The sequence below is a fragment of the Schistocerca cancellata genome, chromosome 6 (genome assembly GCF_023864275.1).
Source record: "Schistocerca cancellata isolate TAMUIC-IGC-003103 chromosome 6, iqSchCanc2.1, whole genome shotgun sequence".
Taxonomy (NCBI): Eukaryota; Metazoa; Arthropoda; class Insecta; order Orthoptera; family Acrididae; genus Schistocerca; species Schistocerca cancellata.
Window position 1 is genome coordinate 488,023,997 of NC_064631.1, and position 17,526 is coordinate 488,041,522.

The 17,526-nt window shown below is 41.4% G+C and overlaps 1 protein-coding gene across 3 annotated transcripts in view; it reads right to left on the reverse strand.

Moving 5' to 3' along the window:
• Positions 1–17,526, reverse strand: part of LOC126191306 (endophilin-B1) — a 224,580-nt gene that overhangs the window by 144,545 nt on the left and 62,509 nt on the right. For all 3 annotated transcript variants that reach the window (XM_049932133.1, XM_049932134.1, XM_049932135.1), the window contains exon 5: positions 1,095–1,158. In XM_049932133.1, coding sequence (XP_049788090.1) covers positions 1,095–1,158 — 64 coding nt within the window. The remainder of the gene's footprint in view (positions 1–1,094; positions 1,159–17,526) is intronic.

Below are 17,526 nucleotides of genomic sequence, written 5' to 3' on the forward strand. Positions count from 1 at the left end.
GGGACAGAGAGGACTGCAGGGAAGGAGTGAGGAAAGGGAGGAAGAGGCACAGGGAAGGAAATGTTGGCCGGGAAGGAAGAACGAGCTGCAACAGCTCGAGGATCCTTGGCCACTATGCTCGAACTCGCGAAAGAATTGCAAGCCCCTTGGGGGGGGGGGGGGGGGGGGGGAATACATCAACCTCTCTAATCCACAAAATAATGGCTGATGCTTTTTCTGCTAAATAAACAAACTTCTTTTATCTAGCCTTGTGCCAGCCTTTCACAGCTTTTATAGTCTAGCAGCTTTTTAGTCCCCTGTAGGTTGAGCAGAGCTCCTTCCAAACCTTTTGTAGAAGAAGACAGGCACAATTTAAAGACATGTACATAAAGCTTTTGGCAACAATCTTTATTAGTAACACACACACACACACACACACACACACACACACACACACCATTTACATACACAAGTAGGCTTTGAAATTTTGTTCCTACTTGTCATTTGCACGTGTGTTCACAATATGGAAGTGCTGTACGTTTGGGAAGAGATCTGTGATTTTCACCATACTGTACAATTAGTTTTGTTTGTGTGTCAATGTCATTTTCAAGGCACACAGAGCCAAACAAAGGAAGTCATTTGTGTGGTGTTTCACTATGAACCCCCACCCCCACCCCTCCACTTGGCAATTTTCTTTTCTACTTCCCACTTGCGTCATCAACTACAAAACCTTTCACATTTGCTCAGATATCATTACTCATTATTTCATGCCTTTTCTTTCATTCTTTCCTTCTCCTCTATTTGCTTCTTTTTGTGAGCCCTCTGTCACTTTTCACATCTTGTGTGTTGCTTGCACTTTGTCACTGATTAATCCGCACTTGCTTGTCTCCAAATACAGGCTCCTCAGTTACTTTTTAAATTTAATTCTTGATTACTTCAATTGTTCTAGTCTTTCCTCTTTATTACTATGTGGAGATACCTCTGTTTTGTTAAACATTTAATTCTATCCCCTTTTGCTGCTCATTTGGATGTCTATTGTCATCTAATATGGGAAGTTTTTCTTTGGTTTTTCTTAAAGACACAAAAGAAATTACCAAACACAGAGTGTTACTTACATTCTGCTGTGAATGCATACTTCTTGCCTTACGTAGCCGGTTTTTACAAGCATCCAAATCCAACCTGAAATAGAATTTGATGAGTGGCCTCATTTATGCAAATCAAATCAACTGTTACAATAATATACCCAGTATCAAAAGAAAAATTCTAATATCATTGTTGGATGGGAGAGAAATAGATGCAGTATTTTATGCTACTTCCATTAAGAGATGAAACAACTACCGTATTTACTCGAATCTAAGCCGCACTTTTTTTCCGGTTTTTGTAATCCAAAAAGCCAATCAGCTGAAAAGCTGATTTATCAACTAACTTCTGCCGTCGAATGTATGTAAAGGTACAAAGGCATGCTTTGTAGGCACAAAGATAAATACTGGCGCCAAATCCTCCGCGTCAGTAAATAAATTAAAAAAAAAAAAAAAGGTGGAAGACGAGCTTTTTTTTCTCCGCCCCGAATTTCGACCACTGCATTTTCATACATTAGCCAACAAAGTAAATACAAATTCCGTATTGTTCATCTTCGAATGTAGCAGAATTTCAGTGTACTGCGAAAATCCGACATGCAAGACTGTTTGGGATGTTTGTCAATATGGCCAACTCTAGGTTCTGAATTTTTTCCTACCTGTGAGAAGAGATGGTTGCTAATAGGAACCTGGTGAAATGTGAATCACATGCTGTATTCTCTTCCCCATAGGAATAATACGAATATCAACATTTTGTCATGTATTCTTTCGTGTTTGCTGCTATCTCATTTAAATCCTGCCTGCCTAATAAACTACGAAACTAGAGTGCGACAACAGCAAACACGGAAGAATATACGTATCGTGTCATGTTTATATTCGTATTATTCTTATGCCTAATAGTGATACAGTCGGAAATGAAGCACGGCAACTGACGAGATTTTTAATTCTAAGATGACTAATTTCTGTGCAGAATTTGATGTACTAAAGAAGCAGCCGCAAAGATTTTCAAACGGAGAAAAATTTTCGCCTAACTCTTGTTCAGAACATGTTCTATCATACGCAGTCTATTATTTGGTTCTTGTTGATCATTATCAAAGAAAGCAGTGTAAGTAACAACAAATAGCAGTCTCTTGCCATTGTTTCGCTAATGAGACGATTACTTTCTCTTTTTTTTAAATTGTAAGCGGCGGTAGCGCGCACAAAAGCCAGCCATGCCGCGAGCGGCGACAGGCCATAAACACGCACTATCAGAATGCGACAAACAATGCGTGACACATTACAGTAATGCATTTTCAGCTTAGAGTGACGCAAACACCTATAACAAAGAAAACAGCACTTATCAGATCAAAGCAAAACAAGCAATCGATTCAAACCAGACGAAGCACGTGAAAAAGGAAGGGTAATCGTATAAATACGGACGGAGCGCCTGACGCATAGCAATGGCTACCTGCTAAAGCTTAACTGCTAAACTTACGACTCGAACCAAACTACTGTAGCTGTATCGTCATTCATTCGACCTAAATTGTGTCTCATATTACAATGGACCAACTTTGTTTCGATTTGGAGGTGCGGCCTAAAACTTTAGTCTCCCCTTGAATTTCGAGTCTCAAATTTCCGGTGTGGCTTAGATTCGGGAATTTTTTTTTCCTGTATTTCGAGTCTCATTTTTCAGGTGCGGCTTAGATTCGAGTAAATACGGTACAAAACTAATCAATTGGGGTCCCCCTTCATATGCTCACAAAATTTGTAAATTTAGTAGTTCCAAAATTTATACTAAAGTACAAGATTATATATGAACAATTGATGTGTAGATGCCCAAGATACTTTATTTAAAAATCAAATCTGCAATATCTTAAAAATTACTCTCGCTTTCTCTACTCTGAACGCATTATTATGGCCAAGATAGATACGAAGCCCACACCTACTACAGTAGTACAAGTTTATATGCCAACTAGCTCTGCAGATGACGAAGAAATTGAAGAAATGTATGATGAAATAAAAGAAATTATTCAGATAGGTTTCAGATAGATCATATAATGGTAAGACAGAGATTTAGGAACCATGTTTTAAATTGTAAGACATTTCCAGGGGAAGATGTGAACTCTGACCACAATCTATTGGTTATGACCTGTAGATGAAAACTGAAGAAACTGCAAAAAGGTGGGAATTTAAGGAGATGGGACCTGGATAAACTGAAAGAACCAGAGGTTGTAGAGAGTTTCAGGGAGAGCATAAGGGAACAATTGACAGGAATGGGGGAAAGAAATACAGTAGAAGAAGAATGGGTAGCTCTGAGGAATGAAGTAGTGAAGGCAGCAGAGGATCAAGTAGGTAAAAAGACGAGGGCTACTAGAAAACCTTGGGTAACAGAAGAAATATTGAATTTAATTGATGAAAGGAGAAAATATAAAAATGCAGTAAATGAAGCAGACAAAAAGGAATACAAACGTCTCAAAAATGAGATCGACAGGAAGTGCAGAATGGCTAAGTAGGGATGGCTAGAGGACAAATGTAAGGATGTAGAGGCTTATCTCACTAGGGGTAAGATAGATACTGCCTACAGGAAAATTAAAGAGACCTTTGGAGATAAGAGAACCACTTGTATGAACATCAAGAGCTCAGATGGAAACCCAGCTCTAAGCAAAGAAGGGAAAGCAGAAATGTGGAAGGAGTATATAGAGGGTCTATACAGGGGCGATGTTCTTGAGGACAATATTATGGAAATGGAAGAGGATGTAGATGAAGATGAAATGGGAGGTACGATACTGCGTGAAAAGTTTGACAGAGCACTGAAAGACCTGAGTCGAAACAAGGCCCCCGGAGTAGACAACATTCCAGTAGAACTACTGACGGCCTTGGGAGAGCCAGTCCTGACAAAACTCTACCATCTGGTGAGCAAGATGTATGAAACAGGCGAAATACCATCAGACTTCAAGAAGAATATGATCATTCCAATCCCAAAGAAAGCAGGTGTTGACAGATGTGAAAATTACTGAACAATCAGTTTAATAAGCCACAGCTGCAAAATACTAACACGAATTCTTTACAGACGAATGGAAAAACTAGTAGAAGCTGACCTCGGGGAAGATCAGTTTGGATTCCGTAGAAATACTGGAACACGTGAGGCAATACTGACCCAACAACTTATCTTAGAAGAAAGATTAAGGAAAGGCAAACCTATGTTTCTAGCATTTGTAGACTTAGAGAAAGCTTTTGACAATGTTGACTGGAATACTCTCTTTCAAATTCTAAAGGTGGCAGGGGTAAAATACAGGGAGCGAAAGGCTATTTACAATTTGTACAGAAACCAGATGGCAGTTATAAGATTCGAGGGGCATGAGAGGGAAGTAGCGGTTGGGAAGGGAGTGAGACAGGGTTGTAGCCTCTCCCCAATGTTATTCAATCTGTATATTGAGCAAGCAGTAAAGGAAACAAAAGAAAAATTTGGAGTAGGTATTAAAATCCATGGAGAAGAAATAAAAACTTTGAGGTTCGCCGATGACATTGTAATTCTGTCAGAGACAGCAAAGGACTTGGAAGAGCAGTTGAACGGAATGGATGGTGTCTTGAAGGGAGGATATAAGATGAACATCAACAAAAGCAAAACGAGGATAATGGAATGTAGTCGAATTAAGTCGGGTGATGCTGAGGGTATTAGATTAGGAAATGACACACTTAAAGTAGTAAAGGAGTTTTGCTATTTGGGGAGCAAAATAACTGATGATGGTCGAAGTAGAGAGGATATAAAATGTAGACTGGCAATGGCAAGGAAAGCGTTTCTCAAGAAGAGGAATTTATTAACATCGAGTATAGATTTAAGTGTCAGGAAGTCATTTCTGAAAGTATTTGTATGGAGTGTAGCCATGTATGGAAGTGAAACATGACGGTAAATAGTTTGGACAAGAAGAGAATAGAAGCTTTCGAAATGTGGTGCTACAGAAGAATGCTGAAGATTAGATGGGTAGATCACATAACTAATGAGGAAGTATTGAATAGGATTGGGGAGAAGATAAGTTTGTGGCACAACTTGACCAGAAGAAGGGATCGGTTGGTAGGACATGTTCTGAGGCATCAAGGGATCACCAATTTAGTACTGGAAGGCAGCGTGGAGGGTAAAAATCATAGGGGGAGACCAAGAGATGAATACACTAAGCAGATTCAGAAGGATGTAGGTTGCAGTAGGTACTGAGAGATGAAGAAGCTTGCACAGGATAGAGTAGCATGGAGAGCTGCATCAAACCAGTCTCAGGACTGAAGACAACAACAACAACAACGGAAATACGACTGGCAAGACTGTTTGAGATGTTTGTCAATATGGCCAACTCTACGTTCTGAATTTTTTCCTACCTGTGAGAAGAGATGGTTGCCAATAGGAACCTGATGAAATGTGAATCACATGCACTATTCTCTTCACCATAAGAATAATATGAATATAAACATTTTGCCATGTATTCTTTCGTGTTTGCTGCTATCTCATTTAAATCCTGTCTGCCTAATAAACTATGAAACTAGAGCGAGACAACAGCAAACGCGGAAGAATATACGTATCATGCCATGATTATATTCGTATTATATTTATGCCTAATAGTTATACAGTCAGAAATGAAGCACGGCAACTGACTAGATTTTTAAATCTAAGATGACTAATTTCTGTGCAGAATTTGATGTACTAAAGAAGCAGCCGCAAAGATTTTCAAACGGAGAAAAAATTTTCGCCTAACTCTCGTTCAGAACATGTTCTATCATACGCAGTCTATTATTTGGTTCTTGTTGATCATTATCAAAGAAAGCAGTGTAAGTAACAACAAATAGCAGTCTCTTGCCATTGTTTCGCTAATGAGACGATTCCTCTCTCTCTCTTTTTTTAATTGTAAGCGGCGGTAGCGCGCACAAAAGCAAGCCATGCCGCGAACGGTGACAGGCCGTAAACACGCACTATCAGAATGCGACAAACAGTGCATGACACAGTGCATGACACAGTACAGTAATGCATTTTCAGGTTGAGCAGAGAGCAGATAGGTGGAAAGAATACATTGAAAGCCTCTATGAGGGTGAAGATTTGTCTGATGTGATAGAAGAAGAAACAGGAGTCGATGTAGAAGAGATAGGGGATCAGAGTGGCGTAAACACCTATAACAAAGAAAACGGCACTTATCAGATCAAAGCAAAATAAGCAATCGATTCAAACCAGATGAAGCACGTGAAAAAGGAAGGGTACCCGTATAAATACAGACGGAGCGTCTGACGCATAGCAATGGCTACCTGGTAAAGCTTAACTGCTAAGCTTACGACTCGAATCAAACTACTGTAGCTGTATCGTCATTCATTCGACCTAAATTGTGTCTCATATTACAATGGACCAACTTTGTTTCGATTTGGAGGTGCGGCCTAAAACTTTTCTCTCCCCTTTAATTTCGAGTCTCAAATTTCAGGTGCAGCTTAGATACGGGAAATTTTTTTTTTTTTCCTTTGTTTCGAGTCTCATTTTTCAGGTGCGGCTTAGATTTGAGTGCGGCTTAGATTCGAGTAAATACGGTAAATGCAACACTGTGCCCCGACGCCAACAAAGCAGCTCTTATCTTGTTTCAATTAGATGTGGTTTAAAGTACAATACCCCTTGACTTTGAAGAAGGTAATACTGATTATGGTACGGAAACCAGGCAATTTAGTTTCACTTTTCATTTGTATATGCATTTGTTGTTTGATAGCTACGGATGACTACTTCGGCGGTGCTGACAATTTAAGCACTGTGCCACCAGTTAACTATGTTGACCATGTAGCACTGTTCATAGCCTTGCATAAGAGACTGAAATGTTAGCTGTTTCTGTCAAGTAGAAGTTTACTGTTTTGTGTCAAATTTTAAGCTAGAGAATATTAGAAGAGGAGGCATGAAAACCCTTTAGATAAAAAAAGAAAGTAAGAATTCTTCGAAGAGAAAGTTCACTGCAGAACATGAATTACATTAGCACCACACAGTTTAGATATCCCATTTCTACATTGAATACCATCATCAAAAATATTTTGGAAAGTGCAAGTAACAGTGGACTAAAAAAAAAAAAAAAAACCACAAATATGTCCATGAACACCATGATGTTTTGTGAAAAGGCACTGAGGGTGGCCAATATACTTTAAATCTAGGACTTCTCTGCATCTAAAGGCTGTATTGATAGGTTCAAGAAGCAGTATAATGATGTGTACAGAACTGAATGTGGCAAAGGAAACAATGCAAACATAAAAAATGTTGGTGAATGGCAGAGTGGTACATTACACAACCCTATACAGCACTATAAACTGAAGGACATCTTCAAGACACACTAAATTGTTCTCTTTCACCATCCTTCCAAACAAAACGCTTGTCTTTAAGATGAAAATTTCAATGGAAGGAGAAACAGTCAAGTCTGCCTTACAGTAATGCCAGGCACAAATGCTGATAGTCCTCAAAAAATTAAACTATTTGTGATTGGTGAATCAAAAACCCACATCATATTAAACCTGTAAAAATTTTTTTCCACAAAGTACAGTGCCAATAACGAAGTGTGGAGGACATCATCACAACTATTACATAAGCAAATGCATAGCCCTGATGCAAAGACACTATAACAGGAAATTTTTTGTGTCTGTAGATTCTTGCCCTGGACATTCAGTGCAGTTAGAGTACCTGCCACCAAACTGAACAAGCAAATGGCAGCCCTTGGATTTAGGAGTTATCTGCATCTTCAAAACTTATTACACAAAAGCTATTGCACAGAAGGCATTAAGTCTGATGGAAGATGGAAAAGACACAGCTGTCTTTAAAGTGTCAATTTTTAATACTTTGCACTGTCCTACCAGGCATGGACAGAGGTTATGGAATCCGTCACCATCTACTTTTGAAAAGCCTGTTTCATTCTAGCAGATTAAGGAAATGGATCTGACAAACCAAATCGTAATAACAACACTGACTACTGCTTTATCGTGGCAAACACTGGAGTGTCTAGTGCGAGATTTCCTACACACTAACTACACTGTTGTCACTGTTTAAAGTATATCAATTGAACTTTCATACACAGGAAAACATTGGTGGTGGTGGTGGTGGTGGTGATAGTGGGTTTCCTCTTACTACAGAGTAAATGCAGCAGCAAAGACAAGAAAACAATATATTTCTGCTGAAAATGGAACATCAAAGCTTTCCATTGTGTTTATGAATTTGAAAACCGCACTGAAAAGATTCACTGAAAGAATTAAAACACTCGAAAACTTGGGATTTTTTTTATTAAGAAGTAGGACCTATTTTATCTAGTTTTTCAGTATGTTTCATTTATCTAAGACTAACCAAATTAAAGACAGAATAATGGGACACGAGGGTGAGTCACATATATGAGGTCAAAAATGTGATGCAAAATATGTTTCTTATTCATTGTTCCTCAATAACAACCCAAGCTATTTGTTTGGGGTGTTCAGAGAACAAATGCTACAGCATTTCTGAAATCTCCTTTATCTCCTTTACATTACCCTTTTTATACAATTCTGCAGAGAAAGGGGATGGAGTGAGCGAGCGAGCGATGGTAGTGGTGGTGGTTATTATTATTATTATTATTTAGGATGTGGGGCACTTAACATCATGGTCATCGGCAGCATGCAGAACAATTATAAAAACATTAAAGTCCACCTCCCCTCCCCAGCACCTGACCGTTCACAAAATTTCAGAGCCCATTTAACGCTGGTGTCAGTATCAGCATGGATGGTGGGCAGATCTGCAATCATGTTAAGGGATGCTCTGATGTCAGTATATAAGGCACACAAAGCCAAAATATACTGAACTGAAACTGGCACACTACAAAAACTTTAGAGTGGCAGATATTCCTGCCAGAGGGAGAAACCATGTGTTAAACGGTTATGTCAAATGTGCAGTCTGATGAGTAGCACTTCCGTTACTATAGGTTATTGGTCTTGAGCTGACTGCAATTTAATTAAAAAGAATTACACCCGATGCATTTCACCTTTGTTTATAAAGCATCTTCTGTGGTTATTCTGCAAATAGGATACATATGTTTGAGCATTTTTCATTGTTTTAGGCTAAAAACAGCATTTTCTTTATAAAGTTGGTCTGCAATTTACTTATTGTGTTTCTTTACATATTCTGCTCCTTCCCTCCTTGCTAGCAGCGGTTGGCATCTAAAGGCTTAATTTCACATTTGAATTTCTCAGCTTTTGCCATTCTGCAGTATTTCCCGCACTGCACTATTTACATTTCACTTTCTTAAAATGTTTCTTATACTGCACTGCTATAGTGTTTATATCTGTTCATTTGCTTTCATTCACATTGTGAGTGTTTCCAACCTGTGAAACTATTTTATTTTGTGTGTGTGTGTGTGGGGGGGGGGGGGGGGGGGAAGGTGCAATTTAATTACAAATAATTACACCAGATGCATTTCATTTCACTTTTGTTTATAAAGGATCTTCTGCGGTTATTCTGCGCACGCACAGAGACAGATGAGTGTGGATGGGTTGACTTTTTTGTAGGGGTGGGGGGAGGAAGGGCAAGGATGGGCTTGGATGGTGATTACATGACAGAATCTGGAAGGAGATGGTACTGGTAAATGAAGCTTGTGGTTATATGTGTACATTTAATGTTATATTAAGTTGCCAATCAGTTTAAAGAGTGTGTGGTTTGCCAAGTTTGTCTTATCATTTATACTGTTTCTTTTCTGTTATGGTTTTTTGGAATGACAGTTTTCTGTAAGGTAGAAGGTGTTTTTGTTGTTGTTTATCCTTATGATTTCCACGCCTGTGTGTCTGGTTGTAATTTTTTGTTGGTGTTGGTGTAAATGTTCAGCAAAAGTTGAATGGTTTGTCCTGTACTTATAGCTCTAACATGATCTTTGTATCTGGTGTCAAATATCCTCCTGGTTTGACCTATTTATTGCATTTCAGCTGGTATATTCCCGATTTCTGTTACAGATCAGTTTTTTCTGTTTTTTTGGGAAGTATTTTTGAATTGAATGTTCATTTGGTGTGCTACTTTTGGTTGCTTGATTGGGGTTGAAGGGACCAAACAACAAGGTCATCAGGCCCTCGTTTCAAATGTGGTCCAGACAGACAGATTGACATTTCAGAAAAGTCAAAACAATAAAAGGTAAAAGGCTAAAAAATGTAAAAGTGCAGTTGTGTTGTCAATGGTGAAAACAAAATGAGGGAAGTCAGCAGGTGAGCAGCCCCAAGGATATGCTAGAGGCAGGAAATATACCACCTCTGCTGCAGTACAGGCAAGACCACCTGCTATTCAAAAGTGTTCAACCACTAGACTGTAGAAGTGCATATTGTAAAAGGAGGCTAACCAATGCTAAAATGTGATAAAAACAGAGTAAAAGGGAAAGAAAAGAGGATCGTGGCCAGGGAGGGGAGTCCGGAATCACCAAACACAGCTTACAGTGGGAGACACCGGATGGTCGAACTGGTTCTCAGTTTTCTCCATGAAAGTGGTTTTTATTCTCAGTTTTAAGGCTTAAGGAGGAAGGGAGGAGGATGTTGCTGAAGAAGGGCATTGAAGCAGCAGGTGCAAGAGTCCCGTCAGGAGGGAGATAAAGATTGCAAACTGTGACCTCAGAGTCCAGGTGGACCCTAACAGCAACTGCTTCCAATGTAGTTTGAAGAGGAATCCACGTGCTAGCAACGTCCGTATGGACCAACGTACAAGCGCCACCAGAGACCCGCAGGGGCCTGACCCAATTTTGACAGAAAAGACGGAATCCACGGAGGATTGGTGAGTGATCATCAGTAAAATGTGATTCCTGTAGAACCACACAAGCTGGAGTAAAGCGAAATAAGGGAATAACACTGGAAGGTGAGGTAATATCCACTGCACTTCCATTGGATACCCACAGAACAATGATTCAAATGGGGGTTGAACAGGCTAAAGCCAGTCATGCCGCCGGGTCACCACCCGTCACCGACAAGGAGGGGGCAACATCTTTGAACAACAGGTCAGAATCAGGTTGCAAACGTGGGGACGGGACCTTTGGCCTGGAAGGTGCCGGGAAGGGGGATCCTGGGAATGGTGCTCTTGACCGGCACACGCCGAAGAATTGGGACACTTCTCCGGCTGGGGATGGGGACTGGTGCCCAGAAGGGAGGGTGTGGGAGCCGCAGGGGGGGGGGGGGGGGGCGGAGAGGGGTTCGGGACTGGAGTAAGGACGGGGGAGGAAGGGGATGACGATGTAACTAAAGCATAGCTAGACGTCATGGACACAGGATGAAGATGTGCATACATCTTACGAGCCTCAGTGTAGGTTAAATGATCAAGGGATTTATGCTCCTGTATCATCTTTTCTTCTTATAAACTGGGCAATCTGGTGAACATGGAGAATGATTCATGACAATTAACACACACAGGAGGGGGAACACAGGAACTCTACTCATGGAGTGGACGTCCACAGTCACCACAGAGAGGGGCCTGCAAACAATGGGAAGAAGTGTGTCCAAAATGCAAACACTTAAAACATCTCATAGGTGGTAGGATGTATGGCTTCATGTCACATCAATAAACCATAATCTTGACCTCCTCAGGGAGGGTATCCCCTTCAAAGGCCAGGATAAAGGCACCAGTATCAATGCAATTGTCCTTCGGACCCTTCTGAACACACTGAACAAAGTGAACACCCCACCATGCGAGACTGTCCTGAAGTTGCCCATAAGTTTGAAGGATGAGGTCCCTGTGAAAAATTACATCTTGAACCATATTCAAAGACTGGTGAGGGGTAATGGACACAGGAATTCTGCCAAGATGGTTACAGGCACGAAGGGCCGCAGACTAGGCAGCTGAAGCAGTTTTGATCAACAACGAACCCGACCTCATCTTACTCAGAGTGTCCACTTTGCCAAACTTGTCTTCAATGTGTTCCACAAAAAATAAAGGTTTGGTATTGGTGAAAGCATCCCCTATCAGTCCTGGTGCAAACCAGATAGCGGTGGAAAGGTTCCACCCCTAGCCGACGAGCCTGACCCTCCACCCAGGGGGTAGCCATGGAAGGGAAGGCCGAAGGGCCAGAAGTAGCACTAAAAGAATCATTTCCATGCAAAGAGATGGCCGTAGAAGAACAGCCCGTGTTCTGGACCTGTATGTGTTTCATCTGCATAGCGTCTGCCCTGTTACCACCCACTCCAATCAGGGGCTCTCCCAGGGGTTCCACCCAGCCACCCAGGACCGTCTGGCACGGTGGCCATTGCCGGGAGTTCCGATGCTCCAGGATGACAAGCAACCACTCCTAGGCTTACGTGAGGTGGTCACAGCTCAGGTATCAGAAGTGTGATCCCTGTGTTTTCAGGGGGGCTCAACCAAAAGGGTACATAGCAACCCCACCACACGGACTGGCTACCGTGCTGGCTATGCACCCTAGCATTAGACAACGACATGAAGGAAAAGGTTGAAACAACTAGGAGGGCACATGTAGGAGACACTAGGTAAGGTGCTCTTCCCCAAATGGCTCACACTACGGAATAGAAATTTAGTAATGGGGGTCAAACCCCCAGAGTGGGACCAGAGAATGCCAAAAGGATGAGGTAATTACACTACAAAACCAAATTGCAAATCCAACATAACCAGGAGGACAGCGAGGCCAACATAAACAAGGACACCAAGAGAGGGAGAGGAGCAGGAAAAGGGGAAGGAGCAAGGATCAGAAAGGAGGGGAAGGAGCAAGGATCAGAAAGGAGGGGAAGGAGCAAGGAAATGCAGCCCGGGAAAGAAGGAAGGTTGCAATAGCTAGGGCCCTGTGTTCGCCACACACATACTTAAGAAAGGACCATGAGCTCCGGGGGAGTGGGGGTGCTACTTTTATGTCTTGTTTTTTGAAAATATTGGATATTCAGTGTGTGTATTTGTGGTTGTCTGTCATTGTGTACTATATTTTACTTCCTGTTTCTTTCATACTTTGTATTGTTTCTATTCTCGTATTTTGTGCAGCTATTTGTGTGTAATTTTGTCCTTGTATTGGTGACCATGGAGTGTTTGGTCTTTTCTGTTTCTTGATTTTCTTGTTCAGTTTAGTTACCAAGTTCTCTTTTTATCCACTGTTTGTGGTTATTTGTATTATGGTATTCATTTCTTCTTTGTAACTGTCTGTTTCTAATGGTAATGTGTTTAGTCTGTGGACCATGTATCAAATTCTTTTTAATTAAACTGCAGTCATCTTAAGACAGATAACCTACAGTAACAGATTTAAACATCTGCTGTGGAAGATGACCATGCAAACAAACACAGTAGCACTTCTTGCCATCGGTGTGGTCCGCATGATGTCTGACATGCCTGTGTGGTCTATCTGAGTGACCACAGATTGTTTTCTGTGACCTCCAACCATTCAGTTTCCCACTGAGCACGATTCGTTTGTCAGATAATGAGGAGATGATGGGCTAATGAGATGATGTGCAAGGGGATGGCACATTGACGTACAATACCATCCCAACATGCTTCCTTTGCTGCTTTGTCATCTATGTCGTTGCCCTGTATCCCTATGTATACAGATTCCTAACAAAAGATAACTTCCTTGCCACAGTGTTGGAGGCAAGCAAGTAGTCATGGATGAGCTGAACCAAATGGTCTAGGGCAGTGTTTTTCAACCTGTGGGTCATGACCTCCTGGTGGGTCGCAAAGTCTTGCTCACGGGGTCGCAGTTGCAGGAGAAAGCAGTTGCAGCATGGGTGGTAACGTATGTTTCGTGATGATCATCTGCTATGGTATAAATGTCACACGGAAGTGACAAGGTTTTGTGACAGCACCTTGGAAGTTCACTCACATTCAGATGTACTTTTTATCATATTTTTATTATGGTTCTGGGGTCACAAGAATATTTTTACTTGGAAAAGGGTTGCATATTCAAAAATGTTGAAAAACACTGGTCTATGGGATACGTGTGGTGGACCATTTGTAGCCCATGGAGCAAGTCAGAACAGACGAGAAACTTTGTGCTGTGATGAATGGAATGTCAAAAGTCCATGTCTCAATTTGTAAATGGTTCCAGAACACACACTTTGGAAACCCTATCAGGGACAACAGCTGAACAACCGAGGGTGTTCTCTTGCCGGGATCCATTTGTATAAACAATGAAAAAACTGTGGTATGAATTTAAAATTGTACAAAACAGTTTTAAAATTGTAATCTGGAGTACAAGTTTTCTCATACTGCGTCAACCTTAAAGTCACTTTGGGATTCTGAACATGCCAAGGTGGCAGATTGTTCCACAACTGGCTGTGTATTTGAAGTTTTCCACTGATTCACAGTCAGCAGCACTTATACTGCTGAGGCATTTCAAACTATTCAACGATTTGAAGCCCTTTATTCAAAGGTCTTTCAGGTGCAGAAGCCAGGTTAGTTTTGAGCCAAATAGACTCAAAAATTGCACACTGTCCTTACAATGTAAAATATCATCCCCCATTGTGAACTGTGGTTGGCTAAAATTTCCATAAGCTTGGTTAAAATTTAAACACATACTTTTAGGGTGAGAACATAAAACCCGTTTTACTGGCCCAAGCTTCCAGCTTTCTGATCGTCAGCTGTAGTTGTCTCATTGCCGTTGTACGATTGGAGGAAGTATAGAAAACTGCAAAGTCATCCATATAAGGAAACATTTAACAGGGTTCTTGACTGCAGAGGTGACTGCACATAATGTGACACTGAGTACACGGCCTTGGCAACCCCTACAGTCAGACAAGGCATCACCAACACTATATCGAAAGGATCAGTCCTCAAAGAAGAATTAGATAATAAGCAGCAGACATCCACGTAGTCCCCATTCATGAAGTTGGCAAAGGATGTTTTATTTCCTAGTGATGATTTACACTTTTTCATGGCAAAAAACACACCAACCACGTGGTTTTGGTGTAAGAAGGAATCCTATATCATCCTCTCCAGTAAAAGTAAGTTGTCAAAGGTTGACTGGTAGCAACGCAAACTGCAATGGAAGCAGCACAGTAAGGGCTACGCTTCGGTAACTGTTAGGTTCAGTATGATCCTTGCTTGGTTTCAATAATGGAATTAATATTGCCTCCTCCCTCGCCTTGGGGTACTATCCACCAAACCAGATTTTATTGAAACAAGATAGGAGCTTGCATCTGGCTTCAGGGCACACATTATGACAGAGCATGGCATAATGAATGCATGGACAGAACTGATTCCAATTCCCAAATGGAGAATGGAAGAATGTATCCAAGAAATGGAGCCTCCTTATCTCCACATCTGGACTGCAGGAGTCTTTATGGATGACACAGTGACAATAAAAACTGCTCACCTGTAACTGAGGCATACCTTTCAGCATACCCCGTTTCTCAACAAGGCCGTAAGGGGACGTGCGTTGCCCTAGTCTAATTCACTTTATTGAGTCCTAAATATGTGCAAAGGAAATGTGCCGATTAATGGAAGTTGCCAATTCCATCCAGAATTTCCTCTTCTGTTCTTTTATCACATGTCTGTGCTCTCACTGATCTAAAGGCACAAAGATTTTCTGTAGTTTGATAGTGTCTGTATCTTCTCAAACCTGCACCCTGACTGACTGCCTAGTGACATTCATCATTTCATCAAGGGACAAGCATCGTGTGAGGTGGCTGCTAGACTGGGGAATGGAACTGGTGTCGGCTCATTGGATCCCAAAGCGATCATATCCACACCTCCTGGGGACAATCCTGTTCAAATATGGCCTGCTGACTTTATCTCACCAATTTTACCTTTAAACTATCCATTTTCAAGGTATCCTGTTTTTCACTGCCTATTTCAGTAGATGAATCCACACAGGATCTGTGGCCACTTCTTACTGAACTAACTCTGCAACAGCTGGGGAACAAAAATAAAGGTCAATGGCTAAAGATAGCCTTGTAGCAGTGGAGAAGTGTGTCATCTGACCAGAATTCACAGAGCAGATATTCTTCAGGTAGACAAAGGGCTCGATAATTCGACCTCCGGAGCATACGATAGATAGCTGTGCCCAAAAGCATTAAAGTCACCCATGAGGAGGAATGCACAGGCGAGTCCCCGGAAGAGTTCTGTCTGTGCATCTGCATCCAACAGATCATGCGATGGAGGATTTAAAGAATGCATTTTGATTTTAACTAGAGTGAGAACTTCCACTGCAACTGTTAGTACGGCCACAGTAAGATGGCCAGGACAGGAGTGGCATCTGGCATAAATGAAAACAGCCACTCAACCCCTAGATCTTTCTCCAGTAACATTGTCCTTACAGTTGGGGTGGTAGCTCCTTAATAGAGGAGTATCAGTGGCTTCAAAATGAGTCTCTTGCAAGTAGATACAGAAAGGCCTCCTCTGGCCCAGAAGCTGTAATTCTTTCAAATGCGATCAGTATCCATTTAAGTTCACAGCAACTCAGAAGTCCCTGTGGTGCTATTGATAAGTGATGGTCATCCCCATCCTCCTTCCTTGGCAGAGGTAATTTACCCAAGAGGTCAGGGGTAATGTTGGAGAGAGCCCTGGTCTACAGTTCATTCATTTGGGTATTTATTCCTGAATTTTCCTTTCTTCACTCTAATAAGTCCCCACACTCCCTGCTCAATAGTGGGTGACGCCATGAGCACTTGTTATATTTTGAAGGAAGTGTCCAAAGAAATCACCTGCTTTGTGAGCTCAGCCTCCACAATTTCTAAATACAGCCCTTCCATTACATGCCATTGAGGTGTGGCCAAATCTTTGAGATTTGAAGGATAACATTGGATTGGGAACACCTAAAAACGGATGTGCACTGGGAAAATATGTTCAGGTCATTCCAGAATGTTGAACATTAGAATAAATGTTCAAGTTTTTTCCAATGTGCCATTGACACTCTTCATACAGTTCTGCACTTCCACAACACCCATATTTTTCCATTCTTCATGTAACTCCTCAGGGTCCATCTCCACTATATCATAGCAGATAATTATGCCTTGGACCCAAAGATACCCTCCAATGCCTTGTGAATATGGAAAGGAGAGAGACCTTCTCAAAGGTCTCGTTTGCTCTCATGATAACAATGAAAGCATTATGGGAAATTCATATTCTGTTACTATAATTTTAAGGCTACTACTTGGGTGGACTGATCACCCGAACTCTGTTGGTTGGGTGTATGTACTACCTGACTGTACACTTTTCCCATCACGAGGAGATCTGAATTTACTTTGCTCCATGAGAATCCAATGAACTGCTAGGAATACAAATGTTGACCCAGATACAGTACCGCAGGCCTGGTACAATTGGTGGGGCGCGGTATTTGCCCCAGAGGTTGCCCACTAGAGCCTGTTTCACTTCAACAAACATTCATCTGACTAGCGTGTAGCACATGCATTCCTTGAGTTGGCAGGTTTCTTCTTTTTTTTGTACCTTTCTTGTAGTCCAGGTGGTGAAGCTACGAGTCCAATTCTCTGAAACACACAAAATTCTACTGCTATACCTAGTGATCATCTGTGATGTATGCTCAGAGTTTATGGGCAGATGAGGCCTGTTGATATGGCCAGTCTC